This window comes from Orbicella franksi, chromosome 15 (assembly GCF_964199315.1).
Source record: "Orbicella franksi chromosome 15, jaOrbFran1.1, whole genome shotgun sequence".
NCBI classification, from domain to species: domain Eukaryota; kingdom Metazoa; phylum Cnidaria; class Anthozoa; order Scleractinia; family Merulinidae; genus Orbicella; species Orbicella franksi.
The window spans coordinates 7,281,272-7,298,225 of record NC_138159.1 but is presented as its reverse complement, the minus strand read 5'-3'; the positions used below and the strand labels follow the sequence as shown (position 1 = coordinate 7,298,225).

Here is a 16,954-nt window from a genome sequence, read left to right as displayed (position 1 = left end):
ATAGCTATTTTCGTAATTAACTCAATATGGTTTCATTGTTAACCTCTGTAAACCAAACGTTGTTCATTCTCCTGTAACTTGATTGTTGAAAAAAGAATTGTGGAAATAAATAAATTAAAAAAAAAAATGACTCTTAGCTTCCTTTAAATGCCATTCAAGTTTCTGAAAAATTGAGAGTGCATTTCGTTTCCTTAGCAACGAAGTGGACCCACGTCGTGGTGAGGACCTGAGTCCTGAGCTGAGTACAGTACAGTACCGTAACCCGCATTTGTTTAATGAATTTCAGAGCTGAAAATAATAGTTAACAATTATTTCCCGAGCTCGCGTTGCATATGAAATGATAAATAGCCAACGAGACACGTAGGCCCTGGGTGGCTATAATCATCTCAAACCCAACAGACGTGAGTATAATAATAATTGTGTTATTAGAAACGACCCCAAAATATAGAGACCAGTAAAATTAAATTAAATTTAAATCGCCCCGAAAATTTACGCGTATGCTTACCATGTTTGTAGAGCATGGTATAACAAGGGCTTTCCACAAGTTGCTCGGCAACTTTTTGGCAACTTCTTGTATTTCGAGCAACTTTTTTCGCTTCGAGCAACTTTTTGCATTCTGAGCAATTCAGTCTAGGTTTCCATCATTTCTGAAAAATCAGAGCAGCTTTTAATGTTTAAATTGGCCGTAATTCCATATTTCACAGTGTTTTAGTAGACACGGTATTAATTAACTATGAAAGCGAACCTGATCCCCTCCTCACTGGACTGCTAGGTCAGCGTTTTTTTTTTAATTAAAATGGTGGACGAAGTTTCATACTCGACTGAGTATCTCAGGTGAAGAATTTTTACAAGACTAATATTAATCTTGATGCGTAGTCTTTACTCATACATTTTCTGGATTTAAACGAGGACAAAGTTATTTAGCAACGCTGGTTACGCCGCAAAATTGCACAAAAGTGCACAAAAGTGCTTTGACTTTTGTTGTACTTTTGCATCAAATAAACGAAAAGAGCAACAAATTTTTTTGTTGTTTTGGAGCAACGTTTGAGCAACTTTTTGGGAAATCTCGAGCAACTGGTGGAAATCCCTGGGTGTAATGGCTCATAACCCATGATGGCTAAGCCAATGAAAACTCTCGATTTGCATTATGCAGTAATCCAGGTTTTAATAATAATAATAATAATAATAATGTATAGACTCTCAAAACTTCCACATCCGATGCAATGACTGAATAAGCTCGTCGCACAGCAATTACTATGATTGCACGAAACAAAACAAACCATGTGTTTTCGTCGTGATCAGACCATCGAACGTTAGATTTTCATTTCTATTCGCCAATTAGTATAAATCTACTAGCGTTCTATCGTGAATACTGTTCTCTGATTGGCTACGCTACTCTCTATCCATTCTGTTGTAGATAGTGAGTAGCATAGCGTTGTGCGCTTGTTAACAAAATGACGGCCGCTTCTTTGCGTTTTGGAGGCGTCTGTGAAAAAGGTTTAGATACAGTTCTGAATGAATAGTAAATTTATATTAAAACAATTAGATTATTCGCACTTGATTTCTAGTTGACTCGGGATCCGCCCTCGTAAACTATCACGCGTTGCAATTGTAGTTCGCCACTAAATTTTCTCCGATTCTTATTGGTTTAAATCGATCACGTCACGCGATGGTGTTTATCCGCGGAGAGACACTATCGGCCCTCATAGTTCACCACTAAATTTTCTCCGATTCTTATTGGTTTAAAGTGATCACGTGCTGCGATAGTGTTCGTCCGCGGAAAATACCTGGATGGATAGTACTCGTCGTGAAAAATGTTCTGTAAACAAGCGGGTTTGTAGAAAATAAACAACTGAAATTGTATTAAGTGAGTTTAAGTCGGTTTTCCTTTTCAAATTTTACATCTGGCTGTCACGGCTTTCATCTAAAAATGTTGAAAATAATTCAATATGAATTTTGAACTGGCGCACGGAAGAAAATTTGGCGGTGAACAATAAAGACAATGGAGTGTTTATGTCTCGGAACTATCGGTCTGATAGTTACCCCTTGGAAATTTGATGTTCTTAAAACTAGCATATTTATCTTAAGAACATCAACTTGAATTTCTGCAGGGCAACTATCACCCGATAGTTCCTCGATAGAAACACTCTGTTGTTTAATTAGTAGAATTCCACTAGTATACTAATGCAAACGCTGTAATTTGATTGGCTGAGCCATTGAACACTATCAGCCATTAGTGTGCAGTGGCTGGAGGTCAAAAAAGTTGAAATAATCGAAAATACTGAAGCGCGCGCGCACACAACTTCAATTTTAAATGACAATTCAATCCGAGCGATCTTTTTCAGGCGCAAAGTTTATTAATACGTCAAGAAATAATTGGAAACCGATATTTGAAGTGAATTTTATTAAGAATTTTAATAAAAATAATTCGCTCTCGATTTCTATGAGGTGATTGATTCGGCCTTCGGCCTCATCAACTATCACCTCATAGAAATCTCGAGCTCACAATCTAATTGTTAAATAGGCGAAGAGAGAGACGATTGCAATCACTGTCCACCGGCGCAGGGAAGAGAAGGTTGGGATCTTCACTACTAATCTAGAGTTACATGGTGCGAACCATTCGGTCAACTTATACAGGCGGAGCTGCAGTGCTAGATTTTAAAAGTCCCGAAGATAGTGGAGAACCAGTGCTAAAGAAACCTAAGTATATATTTCTCGGGCTTCACTGTCTCTTAGAGACCTATAAATAGTGACAAACCTCATTTACAAAATAATTCTTAACACCACAATTCAGACCTCGCTTAAATCTCCTTCATTCACCGACGGAGGAAAGAGATCGGTGTTAATTATTTGAAAAAGCATGCAGCTCGTGCAAATGATCGCCTATTATACAACTCTCTTGTTACACACCTCAACGTGAGGTTACTGAACAAAGTCCACTAAATGAACTTTGATGAACTTTGTTACACAGAGAGCAAGTTGTTCTCGATGTAACTTTATGGTTGCTTTGATGTAGAAAATAAACTTCAAATCTGACAAAAAAAATTCGATAAGACCTTAGCTATTTTAAGATAAAAACCAGCGATAGATAAAACGACGTTTCCAGAGATATCGAAACGTCGTTTTATATCACTGGTTTTTGTCTTAAAATGTGTTTCGAAGAAACTGCTTATTAGAACACATAACTAAGTTAGTAAACAACAAGAAAATAAAATGCAACAAAAATGTAACAAATTGTAATATGAAGAACTTGAAAATTTTAGGCTAAATTTTTCAAGCGGCGCCATACGACGTAGCCCCTTAAAAACTATTTACTAGACTATTTTTTACGTGTATAAAGTGTTTTTTAAGTATTTTATAAAACACTATGTGCCATCCGGGAACATTAGAATTCTGAAAAAAAAAAAAAAGATTCCTCGCATCTTTGTTTCCTTATAACTTCAAGTCTAATTTCGAAGGCGTAAACTTAGTTTACAGTATTTTTCAGCTAACAAGCCTACGATAGTATTGATGATTTACGTCCACTAGAAAAGACATGTCGTGGTTACGAAGGCAGCCCGAATGTTCCCGAGCACCTTTCCGTGACATGCTTGAGTCAAGCGAGTTCTAGGCGATTTTTAGTCGACAAGGCGAACTTCGTGAGTATTAGATAAAGAAACTTAGTAAATATTCATTATTACGCGAAAAGTACGTAAACATCCATACGTTTCGATAAAAAGCCTACCTACTTTGCCTACCTTGGTTAAAATGAAAACCATTATTCTAGACATCATATCAACCTTCAAGCGCTTTCAAGTTTTTATCTCTCCTTGCAAAACATCATCGCTGTCTTCCATGTAAACTCGAAAGGCTCTTTCCACGGTAGCAACTCCAAAAAACGACTGCAACACTTTCACCACCACCAGCTTCGCTGAACTAGCGAAATCGTTGTAATTCTCTCGCACAAACTCGACCATCCTCGGGAGCTCAAAGTCAACAGCCACCACCTCTTCGTGCTCGAATTTATCCTTCGGGCCTGTCGTAAACCGAGAGCCGAGCTGCTCGAACGTCAATCGGCGCTCGGGTGCAACTCGTTCATCCGACAGGTCGACGTAACCACAACAACCCCATTCGTGCGTGTCGAACTTGAGGTACACGGTTGTGAGACACAGAGCCTCGATATCGCTGCCTTTCAATTCGACGCGCAGTTCTTCTTCCAGTCCTCTCGCGGCCGTCTGGACCAAATCCACGTACGCTTCAGCGTCCTTGCAGATGTAATCTTTGACAGAGGCGCTTTCCACAGCGCCGCACGTAAACTTACCAGGAGTGGCCATACCCTCTGAAAATACAAAAAAAGAACACAGAATATACACGTTGCTCTTTGCTTAAAGCTGACCGCTTCGCGTGATAATGCAACGTAATTTTAATTGGAATCTCGTCTGCATAACTTGGCTTGACTACGGACTGTATAAGCAATAGAGCCGTCGATGAGTTCTTCACAGACCTGTCGGATTCAGCCGTTAGTGAAAAAAAAAATATATTAAATTTGTCACTTGTTAGCATGAAATACAACACAATTTTGCACTAAATTCACCCCTGGAATATTATTTTCAATAGACTTCCGGTAGTCCCTCTTTCGCTTAGTCCGTCGTGTGTAACGCGAAAGAAAACCGCGAGAAAAAAAAAAGGGGGCCGCGCGAAATCCTTGGGGCAAGAAGCACGCTCCTTTCGCGCGCTTCTCGCTCCCAGGATTTCGCGCGGTCATTTTCCTCTCGCGGTTTATTTAGGGTCACGCTCGACGGAATGAGCGAAAGAGGGACTACTCGGAGTCTACAATTTCATTAGCTACCTCGGTTCGCTCTCCTTGCAAATATGAACTTCTGAGGGCTGTCCGCGGTCAGCACAGCCACGTGGAGCCCAAACGAGGTGCTAAACACTGGATGCACAGTATTTTTACACACAACTAACTCCCTCTTTTTCGAGTCGTCCAGATTCCTCCAGATCTCCCTTACGGCCCGGTGATGACAATAAGTTGACTGACCAAACATGAGTTGAATTTCTTGCCTCTCCTCTTCTTCTTCGCGCGAGGTGATCAACGATTTGAGCGCGATGGCGGGGTTGTCTTCGATCTTCTTATCAATGGCTGCCTGTGTCAGTATGGAAACAAGTCAAGAAGAGTAAAGGGTAAATAACACAAACCGGAACTCTGAGTAACACGCTCGGATATTGTTCCGCCGGGGGGAACAAGTAACTTTTACACGTGGGAATCACGTCTTAGTGATGGGGATAGCCCGGTAAGGAGGGGGACAATTGCTTGTATGGAGCCAACAGAAAATGCATGTACACTTTACTGCGGGAAGGGGGGGGGGGGGGGGGGCAAAACGACATGTTTTAATATCATTCATGGGTTTAATTTCAAACTTGCAAACAACAAGCTTTGTAGTTTTTAAGTATTGGTTAGTTATTCCCTGGTTCTTCTCAAACTCATTAATAATTCACCAAGTTTAAAGAAAGAAAATAATGACTGTGACGGTGTCTCTCCCTCTCTAGTGGATATCTGATCTCAATTAGCACAGATTTTTACAACTTGTAATTTGTCCAGTTTCCTGTAAGTTTTAGTTTGATTGAGAAGATATATCAAACACTAAAGACAGTCCTCACGATAGTGTTTGACCACATTTCCATTCGTATCGAAGTTCGTCAAGAATACTCCATTGCGCGCTGTATTTTCAACTCTCATTTCAGTGTTAAGATTTGTGGTAAAACATTGTCTCTCGTGCTTGATATGTTATATCTTAATGCAAAAAAAAAAAAAATATATATATATATATATATATATATATATATATATATATATATATATATATTTGAGTCAAACCCATAAATTGAGATTGTGGCACCTTTTAGTCACTGCGGCTTTTTTCAAAAATTTTAGACTATCAGGTCATTTACCAGAGTGACAAGCCCCTCAACAGCTTTCGCAGTGTTGTCTGCGCACTGAACTTCGCCGACAACGTTAAAAGACAAAATCTGAGGTTAATGGAGCATGTGAAACATGACAGCCAATTTTCCATATTCAGTTCTGCTTGGGTCTGTTCTTACATTTTCAGCTCTAAAGTTAGTTATCGCAAAAACGTAAGTATAAGGCAATAGGCCACCGAGTTGTCTTTTGTCCCTGCGTTCAAACCAGTCTCCGTGCGAAACAATTCATGTGAAAATGTGTTCCGCCTACAGGTTCATTTTCATGCAAATTCATTTTCATTAGCAAGGTTTTCCACGAAGACTCGTTTTGAAACAGAGGCACCCGGTACCTCAGAAATGGCCTGTTGCCAGCTGATTGACCATATAAAATCACTTATAGAATAGCGCCGTTCTCCTCGTCGATCGATCTCTTTGTTGCCGATAAAATTCCTATTTTTGTCAACGCGTTGGAGAACCTCTTAGGTTATCACGCCAGGATTCAAATTCCCATCACATGTCGGTCTACATTCAGCTCATGTATAATCAGTTGAGAGAATTTATCTTAATTCCAAATCCAGGAGTCCAAATCTCAGATGACTTTCTTAAAGGAGCTACGTCACGGGTTGCGCATTTTGAAAAGTCAATCCGTGTTAATTATCTCTTTGGTGTTTTTCTATCTTCGTAAACTACTATTTTCAGGTCTCCTTCAAATTCAGGGTAATTTTTAACGTGACCAAAATAACTCAAAATACACACATTATATTGTGACTGAGCTCCTTTAAGGTAATTCCCTTGAAATTGTTCTACTATCAAACTTTTTTTGAAACTTGGCATAATTAACATTCATGATATGAACATTAAAAAATGCAATAAAAAAATGGGGTCACTGTGCTTGTTTACGCGTCAGCAGGCTCTTAAAATGGGGTATTTTTACTGGCTGCGCGTTAAAAATTCGAATCACCTCCATACAAAATTAAGTCTTGGTTACTTGAAAGACACAAAATATGTTCTCCTATCAAACTTTTTTCTTCTTCAAATATGTTCTTTATGAGACTGTTCTTAGCAAATACCTGAAAGAAAAATCGGGGGTCACCGCGCTCGTTTAAGAGAGAAGAAGCATTTATTTCGCTATCGAGCTTCGTTTGAGGGAAATCTCTTACGTTTTGTACGCGCACGCGCTCATGTGCGCGCGCTAATGACGCGAAAATCGTGCGCAGTGAGGATGCGCAATGCAATACTAAGGAATCGCCTTAACTCTTGTACTCTCCTTACCTGTCTGAAGTGTCCATAATACTCTCGGTACTTCAGTTCGTAAACCCATTCTTTAGGTACATCGTTATACGCCTTGTTGCCGACCTCAACATGACACAACAGACACTCAGGGGGGAACCCCTGCGGACGAATCCCTGTCTTGAAGAAGCCTTCACTAGACTGTTAATTGAAAAAGGATAAATTAGAGAAACCACGCGCAACGCAAGAGAAAAGCGCGATGAAAGCGTGTGGACAACCTTACACTTTTTTACGATAACTGCTGAAATTCGCGCGCGCTCATTGGCTAATTTTCATTGCCAATAAGTCGACCGACACATGAATTTATAATTTATGCGATGCGTCAACGAGCGAGAAGGGACAATTTGACAATTTGTTATCGTAAAAAATAATTTGATGTCAGTTTTTCATGCGTCTGCCCTGTTATTGACAATGTATTTCGTCATAACATTGTCAAAGGAGTCTGCGGATCCACTCGGCTATCACCTCGTTGATCCACAACTACTTTGACAATGTTATGACGAAATTCATCATCAACGACAGGACAGACGCATGAAAAACTGACGTCAATTTGTTAAATGGCATGCGGACGCGTGGCGTGACTATTATAGGACACGCGTGCGTTTGGTGCGCGTGTTAAAAGAGTACGCGCGAGAGGAAAGAATAGTGAAAAACGTCCACACACACATTTCCGCGCGCGTGCGTCACCTGTAACTCGCACCCTTTGCATTTGCTCTATATTGGGCCGCTAGCCGCGCTGACAAGACCTATAATCAGGTCGAAACAGCTGCCCAAGGTTGCATTTTTGCTTTCACTTTGGACTCTATCATGCCGTTACCGCGTTTTTAAAAAACGTTTCTTATGTTATTGTAGTATCAGCCCTGCTAAATTGTCCTTCTATTTTTGTCTCATCACTTAATTTGCTACATTTGCATTTTCTCTTTTGCCAGCAATGCAACTTGAAAGCTTGTTCAATATTATATACAACTTAGGGTTCAAAAACGAAACTGTATAATGACGTTTCTTAAACCTGGAACCCTTGATATGTTTCTTTTTGATAGATGTGAAGTAGCGACCTAGCTATTTTGTTTTGGAGCGCACCACTTTTTTTGGGCATTAACCTCTTCAAACCCTGAATATTTCAACATGTACATGACATTTTACAATGAAAAAGCACAGCTCTGTATCTGTAGCATTAGGAGCAAAACCTTGCTAACAATATTATTACAAGTTAAAGTATTTACTATTATTATCAATTACAGCGGTGATCAAGTTAAAAATGTGTGCGTTCTTACGTGACAGAATGACAATATTGAATGTGTGATACATAATTAACAATTTTGCTATCAGTGGTATTGTAAAAAGGTAAATATACACAAAGAGGACTGAGTCAACTTACCTCATCAACCAGACTCTCTGCAACAAAAATGTAAGTGTGCTGGAGGAAACCACACGAAAAAAACTCAGCACTCGTGGCCTCAGTTTGGTAAGGATTGGTGTCACCTACAACAACAATAACAGTCGTGATGATTAATTTGTAACTGCTCTGCACCTTTTCATGATAGATCTCAACAAAGCAAGTTGAATCAGAACAAAACACCTCATCAACTCAGCAAAACATTGTGAGGAAGACATAAATTTTTCAAAAACAGAGGAAAAAGGCTAGGAAATTTTGGAATTATGGCCCATTGATTTCTCCCCTATTTTCTTTTTGCAGCAAAGAACTGGGATGTAATATGTTCACACTTGATGCTTGAGCATGGTGCCTGTGTATGATTCTCATTAGACACTAATGGTAACTAATGTGAACACACCTTTTTTCCAGAACTCACACCAGAACTCTCTAGGCACACTCCGTCTGCAGCTTGTGATCAAGGAACAAGGTATCAACCTTGTACCGAGGCACTAAATGGTACTTAGATACTTGGAGTACTCAGTACGGTCTGAATGCAACAGTATTTTGTGCTGATGCCCAGACATCAGTGCTTGGGCACCAAGTATGAAGAGATTGCCTCTCAATTCAGTATCCTTAGAAAATACAGTGTATAAGGAGAAGATGCAATCTGTTTCAATGAAACCATGTTTCTAAGGGTAAGGACCATTCCAAAGGCTATGGGGGATGGGCGGGTGGGTAGAGAATGTTCAGGGACCTTTATTTCTTATAATATACAACTTATGAAATTAGTTTAAACTGGATCATTCGATAATTGAATAAAGTCAATCTGAGAGTTTTCGTTGGCTTAGCCAATTCATGGGTTATGAGCCATCATATCATGCTCTAGAAATATGGTAAGCATAAATGTAATTTCTTAGGGCATTTTTATTTTCATTTTAATTTTTTAGTTTTCTATATTTAGGGGGCATCTAACAAAACAATTGTCAGGGCTAGACGCTAACCTTTCAACTTACTAGCCAAGTGGCTAGTGATAACTTAGATAGTACTAGCCAAAACCTTTTTTTACTAGCCAGGCGTCGTGGTTGGTTACCCTGTTACATGAAATTTTTGCAACACGTTCATTTCGCGATTTGGGGGTGCACATCTTTCGCGACACTTAAATTCGGCAATTTTGCAAAAATTTTGTATTTTGAATCACTTTAAGTTTGCGTTTTTGAGTACCACAAAATTTATTTCCTTGGCAATGTTACCTAAACATGTCTTTGAATTTAGTAAACTGACTCTATCAAAGGTACAATAACGTCAAAAGTAGCAAAAACGCAATGGTGGCACTATATGTTTACAGTAACATAATATGTTATGTTCCCGACACTTACTTAATCGCGTCACTTTAATTTCGTGATTTTTTTTAAATCACGAAATTCACAAAATTAACGTGTTGCAAAAGTTTCAGGCAGGTCCAATAATAGCAGAATTACTAGCAAGACTTGAAAGCACAACACGAGCGACTCTCTTTAATACATACTGTTGGTAATTATACTGTACTTAAACTAGTTTCAAAAACGTTCCAGTTCCAGAAAAGACTTTCGGGACTCTGTTGTTTTTTTGAGACTTCCTTGGAAAAACATCAAGACCCGCAAGACGTCACTGTAAAAACTGTCGAGACTTCTTCACAGACAGGCACCGTAGAAATGTTTCAAAAGCAAAACAACTATCTGAACAATACTGTAAACCGTCGTTGGCGAAATTTGACAGCTAAAAATGGCTGATTTAAATGTCAAAGGAAATAAATCTTTCTCATCTAATTATTTCTGTAGTGGTAAGTTTGTAAGTATGCATGCAACGACAAATCACCCATGTATTGTTACGCTAAATTAAATGTTATCCCTTTACAGTTCTGCACTATTATGCGCATGAAAAAAATTTCACAACAAAAAAGAGCATTGATGTGTGCTTTCAGAAAATGCTGTCTTGTTTGTCAAATATTTCTTTCAACAAAATTAACATGTTCAGTTCCCCGTTTACGCACTACCTGGTGAAAAGTAAACAAAGTTAAATTTGCATATGTGCTGAACACGACATGCTCAGTACCATGATACATGTATGTCCACAATGAAATTCTGACCTTGTTTCCGAGAAAAGTGTAAATTTCGTGTTTGTCTTCCTTGAAGAAGACAGAAACTAGTGCAGCCAATTTCATTTTGTTGACTAGCCAAAGTGGCTCGTGGAAATTGAAAACCTAGTAGCCAAAACTAAATTTCTTCTAGTCTGTGGCTAGTGGGCTACCGTTAGTGTCGAGCCCTGAATTATTGCACTCATGCTTAGCTTGTTGAGTATGAGATGATTATAGCCAACTTGGTGCTATGCACCTCGTTTGCTATCTACCATCTCATATCCACCATGAGCTCATGGAATAATTGTTAAATAGATCAGATAAGATCAGAAAAAATTATGAAACTTAAAACCCATGTTAAGTCAGCTTCAAAAAATACTCAGACTTACCACTGAAGTACTCCAAAACTAATTTATCAGCTGTGGGACGCAGTTCAGGATTCTCTACACGGCAGTCAATGATAACATTCCTCAGTTTGCCTGTCAGTTCTTCGGGTATCTCAACTCGGTCTTCCTTCTGAACCAAGTTATTTTGAATTCCTTTTACACTGACAGAATTCCGGCCCTGCCATGGCATATTTCCTGTTAATGTATAAGCGACCACTTGACCATATGAGTAGATATCAGCTCTAAGATAGAATAACTCATCATCGAGGTCTGTATACTCTTCTTCTTTTTCAGGCTGTTCCTCAACAGGTTCTGTTCATGGATGAAGAAAAGTTGGCCCTGTTTAAAGCTGCTCCACTCACACATTGATTGATCTAAGTAATTTGGAACAAGCCTGATATCTGAATCTGCTTATTATAAGAAGTTTTGTTTCATGCAGCAGTTGATTTAAGGTTCATTCAACGGGGATTTGCATGTCTATACAATTTTGGAGAATAAACACCAGTTGTTTCATAGAGCAACAATTGACCCTACATAACATGGGTACTAATTAACTAAAATGCAAAAATAAATGAATCATAACATTTTTAAAATTTGAAATTGAAACTGTTAATTATTTTTTGGATGGTTCATGTCACCTGAATCAGCTTTCTCTCCCAAACAGACATTTATTATCCAATAATTATAAACAATACTCCAAACTTTATGAGTCCCACAGTGCATACAATAAGACCCTGAGCTGCCAGAGCTCAGCCAGAGCTCAGCCAGAAATGCTCCGGACCTGTGAAATGACAGCCATTACATAGGCAGTTTTCAACACTTGGGCCTCTCTACAGGAAGTTTTTATGAGTGTGATCTCTTATTGCTCTCTGATGGGCTGAATGAACCAGAGAAGCTAGCTTAACATCAAATCTTGTTGTAAGCACTGTTCTTATTAATAACTACAGACTAAATTAACAAACTGATCGAACTTGGTTGAACTTTGGAAATGGTAAATACAAAATAATATTATTATTCATGCTGTCAATTAAAATTATTGCCCATCACGTCACCTTCAACATAGTCATCATCATCAATGTAATCATCCCACACCTCAGGAGCTGTCCAGCGGGCATGGAATAAAGACAGATCATTCCCACTTCTTTCAACAGTTCGTGACAAGCCAAAGTCGGCCAGTTTCACCCTTAAGCTTCTTACATCCAACTACAAACAAATTATTTATAGCAATTAATATTAAAAAATCATCACCAAAAAGCTACAAGGCATATAAAAATAAAATTCAGTGTCTGGGGAATATCTCGCTTGTCATTCTACACTGAAGTAAAGTGTTTTTTGTTTTTGTTTTTTGTTCACAGTTATCAAAAGTCAGTAATAATAAATATATTATATTTTATTCAATAAAATATTATCATATATTTATAAATAGACAATAATAATAATTACTGTGATAAATACTGGGTCTTTATTTCTAACATTGTTAATAATAATTACAAAATTTCAATCATTAATTGAGGAAATTGTTTTGGACTTTTATTATCTAATCCCTAAGAATAGTAAATAGGTAGGTTAAGACTTATTTGTTTGTCTAACAGTATGAGTGCTTACATGTATCTCTGGTTTTCATACAATGTAAAGGTATCATAAAGCAATTAGGGTTATTTCTACCCCCCTGGAGAGGATGCTGGTCATCGCAGGGTGACCCATAAAACCATAGCTTGTGCTGGTTTTGGTAACATGAAGTTACTAGGAGTATTTCTACTCCCCTCTGGATTTGATGCAGGTCCATCACCAGGTTGGCCCCAAGCATTAGATTTGCCAGTACCCATTTATACACCTGGGTGGAGAGAGGCACTGTGAGAGAAATTGTGTAGTGCTCAACAACAAAATACAATAACCCTGGCCAGGGCTCAGTGACCCAGAACACATGATCCTGAGTTCAGTGCACTACCTATCAGGCCACTGTGCTCCTCCCAATCATAACATAAAATAATTTCTTTTTTGTAAATTGTATTATTTCCCTTCGGGATAATCAGACCTTTATATATCACTCCTTATGAAAATCACACTACTTAATGCTGACCAGTTTACCTTAGCCTACTTTTCCTTAATATAACTATCATATATAATAACATTGTGTATTAAATAGCGTGTAACATTTGACGTATATACTGTAGCTTGTAATCTGTGTATATGTAATCTATTTTTAAGAAAAGGTGGTATGATATACCACGTTAATTAAAATGTACACCTATGTCTACTAGATGTTCTCTTTTTGGCTGAGCAACGCAAAAGAGAAAACAACTCACCAGAATATTATCAGGTTTCAAATCTCGGTGACTGATTGGCGGGTTCAAACTGTGAAGGTACATTAAACCATTGGCCATTCCCCTACTGATGGTCCACACTTGACTCTTAGGAAGTCCCTGAGATTCTGGTGTCTTGTGATCCTCTACAAATCTGTACAGATTCTTGGGGATGTATTCCATAACCAGAAAAGGACTTCCAGCTTTCAATAGATATTTTTCATGGGAAATAGCATTTTCAAATGTGACGTCGCATTCCAAAATGCTCATTCCTCTGAAAGCAACAATGTTGTCATGGCGAAGATCTCTATATTTAAAGACAAAATGAATAAATAAAATTATTATAATCATGAAAACCTATAAGACAGTAATAAATTTAATAAATTTAATAAATTTATTAACAATTTGTGTACCAAAATTAATTAATAGCAATATTAGAAACTGAAGCTTCAAAGCAAGTCTTTAAAGCACAGCCACGTGGCCAGCTTGGGTTTTACTGCTGGGGAGATAGGTTAGGCTTTGGTCACGCGGTGGAAGTTTGTCTGTCATGCTGATCACAGACCAGTGATCCCCCCTTTACGCCATAAATTGTTGTGTGGTTTCTGCATTCATCTACTACAAATGTTTGGTGTTCAACGTAACTCTGTAGGAACTGCAACATTAATGCCCTATATGAAAGTGTGTGCTAGCTTAGTGCAAGCTTTTGGCAAGCAAAAGAATTTTGACAACTGACATGTCTTGAGTGATTTTCCTTTTTTGCAAGGTTTTCTAAAAGAAATATAACAACAATAATACTAAAAATAACAATAATAATAATAATTGTACCTATAACAAAATTCGTGATCGTGATTAATTCTCTGCGCGCCTATTTGTCACGTAATCGGTGCACAATCATGTGGGTGTCCAATTACAGGTATCCAATTTGAACTTTTCATAATTGAATACCGGTAATTGGATACCCACGTGATTCACACGTCAGTTACGTGCGCTTTCATGGCTTCCTTCACAATGTTTCTTACAGTTTTCAAAAGCGCTACAGATGTTTTCGCTCAAAAGAAGTTCTCAAAGAACATCTTTTTAATTCCAAAATTTGTCATAGATACGATTACTTAGTAATTTGCTTTTTTTTCTTCCTTACAAAGCTCTATCGGTTACTATTTACTTTCTTTACATTATATTTACATATCTATGTATTAGCTAGGAATTGGAGGAAAAAAAAAATAATAATAATAATTAGTAATTGGACCATGTGTCGTACAATTCAGAGAGTAATTGTGCTCGTAATTTCAAATTGGCCTCGCGCTCGTCCAATTTTGAAATTACTTGCACAATTACTCCCTGAATTGTACTCCACTCGGACCAACTACTATTACTAATAACAATAATAACAATAATAATAATAATAATAATAATAATAATAAAGACTTTTAATTGTTTATGGAGGGTTAAAAAACAATGTTGTCAATCTGTGTTTCAATCTATTGAGCAGAGCTCATATAACACTTGTGAAAGTGAGAGGGAGAACTCAAAAAAGCTGCAGCAAAATTAATTCTCCTATGGCTTTTGATTTCACAGCATTTCTTGTTCTCCTAAGCTTTCATTTGAGTTTCTATAATTTGCAAATAATAGAGAGTCGACATGGACTATGTTACGTAACTGTAATTAGCACTTGGAGTTCAGACAACAAGAAAATCGACAAGAAATCATGCATCAAAGTCAAAAGTCAAAAACAGAACTTCCGATCTATAAGTAATAACTAGCAGGCAAAATTTCTTCAAAACATGTTCAAATTATTATATTTAATTTTACTTTTTCAAATCGAAGTAGCATGTCTTACAGATTGGCATTAGTAGAATAATATAATTTCTTCAATCTGGTATTATAAGCTTATGCATTAATTTGACAGCTTTTTTTTTTTTTTTTTTTTTTTTTTTGCAGATGATACCAGAAGAATGCAGTTCACTTGACATACCTCAAAAGATTTCCCTCTGTAAGCAAGGGTTTGGTTTCTTTGAGATTTTTCAACACCTTAACGGCAACATCATTTCCTTTAAGTTTAGCCTTGTACACGCTTGAAAATCCTCCTTCCCCAAGTCTTTCCCATGCAGCTAATTCTTTCTGGCTAACTTTCCCTACTGTCCTCAAGCCAGATGAGTCTGCAAATAATATTATTTTAATTGCACTGTTACATGTATTAACCATGCGTAAAGCCCACAAGTAAAAATATTGACCGCGTTGTTTCTTGCACTTTTTCTATGTGGACTAATACAATCAACACAACAATAAATGCAGTTAATATTTTTTAATCTGGGCTGAGCAAACTTGGTTGATAATTTTTATGATTTGTCTAACTTGACAAAAGCCTGTTAAAAATGGCAAGGAAATGTATGTGGTCCAGAAAAAAGCATGTCTGAGCGATTGAGATGAAAAACAAAAAAAGAAGTGCTCAACAAAAAGGTTTAATGAGCAGAACAATGGCTATGCACGTGCGTTATAATTCTTGGTACATTTCTTTGCCATCCTCTGCAAAACAACAATGTGAAATGACCGAATTCTGTATCGTCTCGAGAAAGTGAACACTTACTGCTAATTTTTTAATTTTTTGTTTCAAATTTATCCCTGTGTCCCAGATTCAGTTTTGCAATAGTTTTGACAGTAATAAACAAACTAAATGGTTTTTGGGTATCGCAAGGTTTGTAGGTAAAATATAAATTCATTTTTTAATTGACGTTGTCCTCAGCATTGCCGTCATGGTAACTTAAGCTCTCTAACGACTATACGAAAACAGAACTTCAATAGATTTATTTGAGATAAACAAAAACACCATCACTAGTACGTAATGTCTAGGGGGGTGGGGAGGAAGTGGCATTTGATCATGCAATAAATTACTAGGAGGTTACCCAGGGACCTTTAAGGTCTGGAAAGGAAGGCCAGTGGGGGGGGGGGAGGGAGGAGGGGGGAGGGGGGTGGGATAGATGTGGAAATAGTTTTGATTTTGTTAGTAGCTGCATTAAGCTTATATTTCACCCGGTGATGAGAAATTTAATAAGGGAACTGGCTTCGAAAATTGGCACAGTCAATTAAGACGGATTAGGGGAATCTTACATATTTTTAAAAGTTTATCGAAAAGGAAACACGAGTAAGCTTATTACTTAGCAAATTGGGATGCACTAGACAATCGAGTTTCAGTTTTTAGATTGTAAAAAGAAATTCCCTTTACCTTCCTCATTGCATGAAGCCTTTATAAAATCTAGGTTCTTGATTACTTGCTGCAAGACACGTCTGACTCTCTCCTTTAGCGAGAAATCACTTCCGGCATTGAGGGAGTCGACTGCATTCTTAAGTTGTTGTTGAATTCCGTTCAATAATTTCACCCTATTTCCCGCGATTTCCTCCAAAGATAACCTCGAAAAATCATTAAAAGTTTCCTCCATATTATCTAAAGACCTTTAGAGTCATTTTCCACAACTTATTTGTGGAAAAATCGGCAATCCATGCTCACAAATAATCCAACATGGCTGAACCCCTGTAGGCATGAGTCATCTAA

At 37.7% G+C, this 16,954-nt stretch overlaps 1 protein-coding gene across 1 annotated transcript; it reads right to left on the bottom strand.

The window, feature by feature from the left end:
• Nucleotides 1–3,146: 3,146 nt before the first annotated feature.
• On the bottom strand, nucleotides 3,147–16,932 carry LOC145469711 (uncharacterized). Its single transcript, XM_081453495.1, has 9 exons — nucleotides 16,628–16,932; nucleotides 15,380–15,563; nucleotides 13,411–13,714; nucleotides 12,157–12,307; nucleotides 11,108–11,416; nucleotides 8,609–8,712; nucleotides 7,213–7,371; nucleotides 4,829–5,126; nucleotides 3,147–4,318 (listed from the first exon to the last, which is right to left on the bottom strand). Exons 1-9 carry the CDS (start codon nucleotides 16,839–16,841, stop codon nucleotides 3,792–3,794), a joined length of 2,250 nt encoding a protein of 749 aa, XP_081309621.1. The 5' UTR covers nucleotides 16,842–16,932; the 3' UTR covers nucleotides 3,147–3,791.
• Between the last annotated feature and the right edge of the window lie 22 nt (nucleotides 16,933–16,954).

Excerpts from the sequence above, each read along its gene's own strand:
- LOC145469711 (XM_081453495.1), bottom strand. The coding sequence starts at position 16,841 with ATGGAGGAAACTTTTAATGATTTTTCGAGGTTATCTTTGGAGGAAATC. Across the intron at positions 5,127-7,212 it reads ATTATGGACACTTCAGACAG|GCAGCCATTGATAAGAAGAT; the intron begins GTAAGGAGAGTA and ends ATACTGACACAG. Across the intron at positions 4,319-4,828 it reads TGCAAGGAGAGCGAACCGAG|AGGGTATGGCCACTCCTGGT; the intron begins GTAGCTAATGAA and ends TTGTATTTTCAG.